The sequence below is a fragment of the Scomber japonicus genome, chromosome 13 (assembly GCF_027409825.1).
Source record: "Scomber japonicus isolate fScoJap1 chromosome 13, fScoJap1.pri, whole genome shotgun sequence".
Lineage (NCBI taxonomy): Eukaryota > Metazoa > Chordata > Actinopteri > Scombriformes > Scombridae > Scomber > Scomber japonicus.
This window is the reverse complement of record NC_070590.1, coordinates 26,627,506-26,637,416: the sequence shown is the minus strand read 5'-3', so window position 1 is coordinate 26,637,416 and position 9,911 is coordinate 26,627,506. Positions and strand designations below refer to the sequence as shown.

General features: G+C 46.9%; 1 protein-coding gene across 2 annotated transcripts in view; it reads right to left on the bottom strand.

Annotated features, from left to right (window-relative positions):
• Positions 1-2,504: 2,504 nt before the first annotated feature.
• The window catches only part of nrip1b (nuclear receptor interacting protein 1b), a 41,707-nt gene continuing 34,300 nt past the window's right edge, over positions 2,505-9,911 (bottom strand). Inside the window, exon 2 of one of the 2 annotated variants that reach the window (XM_053331408.1) lies at positions 2,505-8,942. In XM_053331408.1, coding sequence (XP_053187383.1) covers positions 4,817-8,458 — 3,642 coding nt within the window. In that variant the 5' untranslated portion in view covers positions 8,459-8,942 and the 3' untranslated portion in view covers positions 2,505-4,816. The remainder of the gene's footprint in view (positions 8,943-9,911) is intronic. The other variant, XM_053331409.1, reaches the window with a different exon arrangement.

Below are 9,911 nucleotides of genomic sequence, written 5' to 3'. Positions count from 1 at the left end.
CCCTTCACATCAACCCTATTAGTCATTTATGAGTAATTACTACTTCATGGATGTTGACCTACAAGGAGGCCATGGGAAGCAGCAAGGGTCAAGAGGCTATCGGGCATGACTGCAGAAGAAAAGGCTTAAGCCACGCCGCCGCTTGTCATATTTACATGTATCGTTAGAAGAATAGCCTTGTGATTATAATGCCGGAGGAGGAAGGTGGGTGGTGCTGGTGGCGTGTTGTGCAAAGAGGGGGAGAGGTGGAGGAGAGGAGAAGGGATGAGGGGGGTGGGGGGGTTGCCACAGCTGCAGGCCAACAGTTGATCCTGTCCCGGGAAACAGGATCAGCCAGGTCAGGGCAGGGAAGGGGGGCAAAAGGTCATGACCCAGGGGGTTGAGGAACAGACTTCACAAAGAGGTACATCTTCAAAAGCAAAGGCCCCATCGGGGGAACCGGTATAAGGTTGGGAAAATAAACCAATTTGACCTCCTTTCTCAGTGCAGGAGTTTCCCCAGGTGTTTGCTTTAACCTCTTTATTGTTGTCTGACTTGAGGCGCTGCTCTCATGTGTTTTACACTCATGCAGGCACTGCAGCAGCCAGCAGTACTTAAAGGCAGCGTACAAACTGGTATCTTTTAAGAAGAAAGTCAGCTATTTTAACATTTTATTTATATATTTTGCCTTTATGCACTCCAAATAGGATCATGCAACCTATATAATGCTTATTTCATCATATGTGTGTGTTCATGTGCTTGTCTTTCTATCTTTGTGAGGACCAATTACTTAAAGACATCATAGTGAGGACATATCTGCATAGTCTGCATTCATCACTACTTCAAAGGGATGTTTAAGGGTTGAGACTTAGTTTAAGGTTAAGATTAGAATTAGGCTAAGGTTAGAGGGCTTGAGACACATTATGTAGGCTAGATCACGGTCCTCACAACTACAGAAAGACAAGTGTGTGTGTGTGTGTGTGTTTACATAACATGTGAGGTCAAACCATGTGCTCAAAGTTCAAACACTTGTATGAGAAGAGGGTGATTGAACATCTGTGAGCATATTTATCACACCAATCACCATGACAACTAGTGACAAGTGTTAGCTCTGTATGGGCTCCATGTGAATAAACAAAGCACCTAAAAGTAGCTCGCTCACAGATTTACAGAGCACGCACAAGAGTCGGTGGTGTTTTAAACAGTTCATGTGTTCCCATGTAGATAAACCCTCGACTGAGCAAGTTAAGTACCGTCATTAAGTTGTTTGTCAGAGAATAAGCATCTGTATCGCCAGGAAATAGTTTTTGGAGGTCTCATAACTATGAAATGCCTGTTGTGTGACTTCCGAGTCCTTGGCCTCTATTTGAGTCACTGGTGGTCTGGTGTGCAGCACTCACATCCTTTTGGCCTCATGCTGAGGTCAGGAAATCAAAGAGAGAATCCACACAGACAAACAGCCGATTGTCAAGTTTTACACCTTGACCTCAGCTTAAACTTGTGACTCCCTCCTTTATGTTTGCTGCTGCTTCAGCAATCAGAGGAAATCAAGAGGTTACTGGCGGTTCAGCCTTGATAAGAATCTTGAAATGGAGAAGTTCACAGAGGGGAAAGGTTGCCGGGAGTTTAAAGAGAGTGCAGTCAGTCATGGGGAGGATTAAATAAAAGGGAAGTCGGGGCTGAGGAACTGCACCGCGATTTCAAAAGTGCACTGCAGACAAAAAGCCGTCTGTTTGCTCACTGGACTTCATATTTAAACCCAGTGCAAGGGAAGTTTAGCTTGAACTCGTCTTCACCTTTAGGAAGTCTCACGCTAAAGGCTGCTTCTTCTTTTTTTTTTCCAAGGCAAGAAAATGATTGCAAAATGGTCACAAAACTTTAGAATTTAAACAGTCTATAGACTGTATATTGAAATTTATTTTGGGCTTTAAATCAAAGATATATGTTCCATTTTCTAAGGCACATCCTTCAGGCGTTCAGTGTACATCTGGTGACCTCCTCGTGTCCTCCCTCCTTTCAGTCTTTCCTGCCTTTGTTAAGATTCAGCACTGTACTGAGTGGCAGCCAACTCAGAAGCAGAAGTTTTTGGGCAAATACAGGACATCCTCTCACTCTACTTTAATAAATATCACAGTCTTTGAGTACACAAAGTGCTGCGTGACTTTGATGTCCCTTTGGATAATAATAATCTTTATTGTAGAGGTGCAAGTGTAATATTGGGATGTATGGTTCCAGTTTCCCTGTTGGTTCCTTTGGTTTATATTAATAGGATTTGTAAGAGTGACTGATCATGCTCATAAAATGTAATGATAGTTTGTACTGTACTGTACATGACCACTGGACAAGAAAATGTATTTAAATATTTTAGAGTCATTTAGAGGAATGTAAATGTGGTTTATAGTAGTATCTAAAAGAGTATTAGCATAATATCTAACATACTCAGACACATTACTGATTTGCGCTTTACACCGTCAAATGTAAACCAGACCTGTGAACTGCAAACTAGAAAAAGAGGAACACATTCATACTAGGTCATGCATTTTAGTACTTTATTTTTGAGATATCAGTGCAAATGAACACCAAAAAATGAAAACATAAAAAATGAAATTATGTTTCAGGTCTTCACATGAAAAAATGAAACATCTTCTTTTTTTTTTGAATATTTGCTGCTACAAATGTATTTAGATGCACAATGCAGATCTATGATTGTACGTCAATCCCCCACTATAGCCCCGAGCTCTTTCACAGAGCCTTGTTAACCAGTAACAGAAAAAGAAAAAAAAAATCACAAAAATATTCAATGCACGTTTATTTTTCACACATTTTCATCAACTTGCTCGACAGTCTGTGGTTATTTAAGGACTGTTCATATTCTAAACGGACCTCTCTCTGTGATAAAAAAAGACCTATTTTAAGACTTGACATTTTCCCCCATCACCAGTAGGGATACACAGGTAGTTCCCATGCGTCTGCATGCAACAGGCAGCAGTGAGGAGAGTCAGACATTATTACACAACACAGCGCAGGATAGATTATCATTTACCACATAGAGACACATGCAAAGAACAAACCAACCAAAAAAAGATGGGCATAGCATCCTCTGCCTTTGTATGTACACTTGTACGCATATAATTCATATTTACATATCAGGGCATTAAAAACTAGGGTAATATCTTTTCTTAAACATTACAAAATAGTCATCTTTCATACTGAAAGTACTATTTACACAAATATATTTAACCATTGTGAAAATGTATTAATAATCGAAGAGACGTACTTCATAGGTATATGTATTAAAAAGATCACAAGACTAAATGGATAAAGCAGTGTGTTGAAATTTAAAAGAAGGAGCTAGATAGCAGATATCCCTCAAGACACCAAAAGGTCTTGGTGATTATTGGGGGGCAGGTACACCTATCCAGCTGCTTTGAAAACAAAGATGTACCTGTGGTCTTCTCTTTATTATCATGCAATTCTTTTGACATTTTATGAAGAGACTGCCACGAAAAAAAAAAAAAAAAAGATGTCCATAAACCACAACAGTTAAGAAATGATGAAAACAAAACCACAAACTGTCAAATTCTCAACGGATAACAATACTGACATTTTTTATTACATGCCTTTAAATTATTCTGAAAAAGGACACAGAGGACTCAGCTTCGACAGTGCAAACTCCGGGCGCTCCTTTATATGAAATGAAGAGAGAGAGAGAGAAAGAGAGAGAGAGAGAAAAAAAAAAGCTGTGCGCTTCACACTCTTTTGTGCACATGAGGGAAAGTGGTGCGGCTTTAACCAGGGTGCTGAGATAAGTTTCACAGACACTGCAGCCTTTTAACTGTTGCTCTAGAAACCTGTTTACACACAGTTGCTCAACTGTAAGCGCCACACACACTCTGTTGACCCATCTGCTCAAAACTGCACAATCTGCAAACACATTACCCTGAATTTGCACTGTCGAATATTGGCCTTGCAAGTTCAATTCAAATAAACCCCCCCAAAAAAAACAAAAAAAAAAATACAATGAGTTGTGACCATTCAAACCTCTGTTGATATATTCTCACTCCACCGGTAATTACATTATACCACACGTGAATCTTGAGGAAAAGCAAGACAAAGTATTCATCATGGTAAGAATCCTGACTGAAGCTATTGCATTGTGTGAATATTGTTTTCAAGGTCCTCCTTTTTGAATGAGTGTATTGTGTGTTATTGTTGCAATAGACCGCCGTGAACTCCCCCAGAATGACTTTATTTTGAATCTTATTTAAAATTGATGGGACTCTGTCTGTCTGAAAATGTTCTGATGGATATAAAAAAATAAATAAATAAATGTCCACTGGAACTGAGTGCTAACATTTTTGGAGTCATCAATAATAAATGTGGCTTGAAATGTTCTTTCTGAATGTTTCATGGCCAACAACAAAGAGGACGGTGGAAAAGTGATATGTTAGAATTCCGATACAAATAATAACAATAATGTGACCGGATTGTAAAAAGGAGGACTTTGTAATTGACAGAATGAAATGTGTGCTGCATGATTATCACCCTTGGGAGAAGTTAACATTGTGATGTTTGTGTCAGGTTCTTTTTGGCTGTGTCAATTGGACATTTTGCTAAGATAGACCTGTGTTGTACCATTCCATGAACTAGCTACTTAAAATTGAGAAAGCAATGCATTTGAATTTGAACTTCATTTTTCTTCATTTCTGCATTCTTTGTTATTTGTCTCTTCAAACCAATTTGGCAAGTCATTAAAAAAACAAAAACAAACCAAAACAGAAAAAAAGAGTCAATGAATTCTTTTCCACTTTGTATTTTTCTGTAGTTGATACAACTTCTAATCAGATGATTGGCTCAGCCCTTGGCTCTCGTGGCTGTGCTTGTCATTGTGGGGGGGTGACTGCGGTGTGGAGCTCAGACTGTGTTCATAGGCATGCATGTCACTGATTGGCTCTTCTTTTACTCTGACCACAGACTGGGTTCCCTCTGCCTGATCCCTCACCTCCTTCCTCAGCTGAATGCTGCCCTTCTGCAACATGTAATAAAGGATGGGGTTGGAACGTGACAGCCGTGGAGAGTCCGGGTTTGAGTCACAACCCTCCTCCTCCTCGTTCTCCTGACTACTCCATCGCACAGGGCTCTCTGGCTCCTGTTTGACTAGAGTAGGCGGGTCTCGTTTTTGGGCCACTGGCCACGGAGCTGGATGACGGCCCCAGTGGGTGCCGATAGGGCTGTTACTCGCAGGGGGGGTGGGCAATGGTCTGAGATTACTCGGAAGCCCTGAGTTGAGGGAACCATGAGGGTGCCAGCTGGGCAGGTGAAGGAAGCTGTGATTATGGGCAGGCTGACTGAGAATGCTGCCGTTGGCTTTACCATTGGCCTGTAGGACGGAAGGGCTGTGTGCCCCACGGGGCTGCTGGGACAACTCCTTCAGGCAGTTGTCAGAGAGCAGCAGCTGTTTGAGCACATTGAAGCCCCGACTCTCTCGGGTGAGGGTTTCACTGGGTGGGCTCCTGGGAGGAGCCTCCTCCTCTTTCAGACTCTGATGCTCAGGCTCTTCCTGAACAGCAGAAGAAGAAAAAATGTTTGTGTCCCTACTGTCCAATGCTCTTGGAGAGCTGGTATTATTCATATTATCAGTCCGATCAGAACAGAGGCGTCTCTTCTTAGGACTGGGGCTTGGATATTCTCTCTGTTCCTCTTTCACCTGTCTGGGCTGTGACCCAGACTGAACAACAGAGCTGGTATAGTATGTAGCAGTCTGTTGTTTAAGCAGCTGGCTTAGAAGGCCATATTTTGCTATGACCTCTGTAGGCCGTGGTTCTGTTTTTAAGTCTTGCTGAGAATCTGAGAGGGGGCTACTCTTCTCATAGCTGCTCGGTCTTTTTCTGCCACTAAAGTCCTTAGACGCCACTGAGGACGGCCCCACCTCCTCCATGAGCTCCGTTTTGACCTTTACATCCAAAGCAGGTCCATTGGAGCTGTCACAGATGATGGAGGCGCCAGGGCTCTTTTCATAGCACCCCCCTGCCACCTCCACACTCCTCCTGCCACTCCCACTGGACCTATCTTTGTGGCTCGCAGTAGCAGCGGTCGAGCCCGTTCCTAGAAGGAGCTGAAGAACGGTGCGCCTCTCTAGAAGGTTTTCAATCTGTGAGGAAGGAGGAGAAGCTTCCTTCCGACTGAAAGGCGTGCCGCTGCCTGAGGGCCCGTCGGAAAGTGGAGTGGTGGTGGTCCTGTGGACCGGAGCGTTGAGCCTTTCCAACAGGGCAAGAGGCCTGCTGGTGTCGAGCTCCGGGCCCAGTCCTTTGGTGGGGGGGATGGGCGGGGAGGAAGAAGCTGTGCCACACTGAGCCAGATTCTGTAACAGTTTACTGGCACTGAAGGCAGACTCTGTAGCCTTCTCAGCAGGGAAGGCTTTAGACTTACACAAATCCAAAGGGCTGGACTGGACATGAGGGGAGGGGTAGGAGTATGGGGACAGTGCACCACTAGGGTCATGGTTAACTGGGTAGAGGGGCTGAGCTGCTACTGGTCTATCTATGGGGCTTTTTGTCCTGGTCTCTTCCCAGGGCACTAGTCCTTTTGGTTGGCCTTGAGACATGGTGGCCATAGTTATATCAAGTGGTGATTCTTGGTTACCTATGTTTTTATTAGCCATCTCATTATTTCTGCGCTCCAGAAGAAGCTGCATAAGTGTGACTTTAGAGTGGGATTTGAGGTCTGGACTCATTTCAGGCTCTTTGTTCTTGGACACCTTTGATCCTGATGGCTCTGGCTTCCACTTGTTTATTAAAGATTCTGTTAGTTTGTCCAGGGAGGAGGTAGAGATAGAGGAGGAGGAGGACGATGAAGAAATAGCAGTGGAGACAGAGGAGACAACCGTAGAGGATGGTGAAAAGGCTGTAGTGGAGGGTGGAGCAGAAGCTTGAGGAGAGAACGCAATTGCGGTGGAGGAAAAGACTGTTGTGGAAGAAGAGAGGGGAGGGGAGGAGAAGGAGGCAGAGGAGAAAGAGGAAGAAGGGGTTGTAGGTTTGGGCCCTGTGTCTTGTGTGTTGGCCCTGTTTCTCATGGAGAGGTCGATGGGAGAGCAACTCGAGTAGGAGCTCTCTGCGTCGCTGCTGTCCTTGGTCAGGCTCCTCTCCTGGGTGGAGCACTCGCTGTCTGATGTGACGGAAGACGAACCGCTCTGTGGCATTAAACCGCAGCTGTCCTCCAGGTGCCCGTTCTTGGTCAGCTGCTTCTGGTTGTTGTGGTTGTTGAGTAGCAGCAGCAGCAAGCTACTGCACGTCTGGGGCGGGCGAGTCGGGCGTGAGTCAAAGCCTCGCTTCTCCCTTGGCGGTTGGATGTGAGTGTGGCTTGGAGCATGTGGGGGAGTGGGTGGGGAGCTTTGGCTGTGGCCATGCAGCAAAGAGGGGCTCTGCGGACTAGACAGGGGTGTTCGAGGGAGTGTCGTCGTTATCGTGGTTGTCGTCGTCATTCCGTTTTGGGTTGTTAAGGAGCTTAGTGTGTCTGGGGCTCCGGGCAGATTCCCTCCCACGCTAGGCGGCCTTTTGTCCAGGCCGTGTGTCTGGTTGGCCATGGCGGCTAGTCTTTCGCTGGCAGATCTTCCTGAGAGCTGGGCTTTGAGCGCGTGCTCTCTGGAGTACTGCTGAAGGTGGGCTTCGCTGGACAGCAGCAAGGCCAGTTGACTGCAGGCCACGCTGGGCTTGGGTGAAGGTGCTGGACTAGAACGGATTTTCACCATGTTGGCCACTGCCTTCAGACGCTCTGCGCAGGAAACTGAGTCAGCAGTCGCAGGAGCGGAGGGCGGCGTGGCACTGTGTGCTGACCGAGGCGATTCTGGGGGTCTGTCCTGACTGTGTCCCCGTCGACTGTAGGGCGTGTTGCTGTGATTCTGAAGCTTGCTCTTCCTCATCAGGCCCTTCAAGCGGCTCGAGGCTGTCCCGTACACAGGAAGCGGCTCTTTGTCTGCGGATGGCGCCTTGGATGGAGAGGAACACTCAGTTGGGGGCTTATTAGAGTGCTGAGACATCGCCACACTCTGAAGGCGCGAGCTGAATGACTGAAGCAGGGAAGCCAACAGGGTGCTCTCCCCGGCATGAGGAGATCCTTCCAGGGACCCGTTTTGCAGACCCCCTCCTTGGCCATTCAGCTCCATTGGGGGTGAACTCATCCGCTGGTTCCCTGGATCATTCCAGGCCCCAGAGCGCAGCAGGCGGGCCTTCTTTAGGTGCTGCGAAGCACCTAGAGTGGGCCCATTGGTTCCAGCCTTGGGAGCTGTGGGGCCATGACTGGGCAGTTGGAAGGGCCCGCCCACCTTGTCAGCCTGCTCTTGGTTGCTGTGGGCAGCCTCAGACCTCCCGCTTGCCGTGGCCCCAGGCCCGGCCACCACTGGATGCATCAGTAAACCTTCCAGATAAGTTAGAACAGCTGAATCCTTGTGTGTCTCAGGGCCAGGCTCCTCCCCATGAGTCATGTTCAATACTAGGATCCACTCGTATGGTTCAGCACTGCTACAGGGGAAACAAATGTCCACTAGGTCATCTGGTTGACAGTGGCATGTACTTCCTAAACACAAAAAAGGGGGCAGGCAGTTGCACAGAGTGAGTGTGCAGGAGGTGGGGGGGCTGAAGGATGCACTACCTCGTTGAGATCTCTCTTTGTAGTGGGCACAGTCAGCACTACGGCGAGGCAGCAGCCATAGTTGGAGCCAATCTGGGGCAGGTGGGCCTCCCAGGCATTATTGTATGCCTTTAAACACTGTAGGATCCCAGAAGGCCCGGCTCGAGGCTTATGTGAGAAGCAAGTGAGGAGTCAGCGGGATTTCACCACAAAGATGTTGACACATTCCGTGGCTGTGGATGTTTGGGATGTCTGTCCTACGGCCTGGCTGTGGTTCTCGTCGGTGGCGCCTTTCAGCTTTGCAGATCTCACACGGACTGGGGGGGTGGGGGGGGGACCTATGGGAGCGAGAGAGAGAGAAAAGAAGGAGATAGAGGGAGGGAGAGAGAGAGAGGGAAAAAAAGGAGAAACTGTGAGAAGCAGGGATTTGCACGGCACTATATCACATTCATTTCACCACCTTGTCTGCCATCTCTGTTACTTAGCAACATTTCAGATTGACTGCACATGGCTCCTTCCCCTCTCTCTCTCTCGCTCTGTGCACTCTCCCCTCGCAGCCACCGAACAGACGACAAATGTAGATTAGGTCTGATTGGATCCAAATTGAAAATTCAAGCCCACTACCTTGAAAACATTCAGGTCTTGAGCCGTAAGCTCCTCACAGCGATGTCTTTCAAAAGTGAAGGGCCTTGTGAGAGCTGTGAATAATTTCTTATGCAGCTTGTCATTTCAGTGGATTATCCCCCCCCCCCCCACTCTCTCTACCACCATCACCACCACCACCTCCTGCTCCTTATATGCACTCGAGCGGCATTTCACACAACGCAAACCCTCGGTCTACACAAAGCGAGAGCCACCCACCCACTCAACCGCTCACCCACACAGGCGAGCATTTAAGCATTAATGCCTAGGCACAAGCATGAATATGTGGATGAGGATGTACATACGTGTACATGCATATTCTTAAATGTATACAGAATGAGTGAGAATCATTCTGATGGCGTTATCTTTATCAACACCTGGCCAACAACAAGCCTTCATCAAGCTTATCTCTCTAGAGCTTGAATTGGTTTTAAATGAGAAGGCAAGAGCAAAACATGGAATGATTTGATGTTTACAGGTACAGTACAAAGGCAGTGGAGAATCACAGCAAAGGATATAGCTAACAGACATGCTGTACTCCACTGTCAATTGTGTGTGTGTGTGTTTTTGTGTGTGTATTGAGGGCTGTGGGGGGGGGGGGGGGGGGGGGGGGTGCGTAAGGATCAGGTGCACCTGTCACACCGCACCACTGTCAGGAGGGCAGA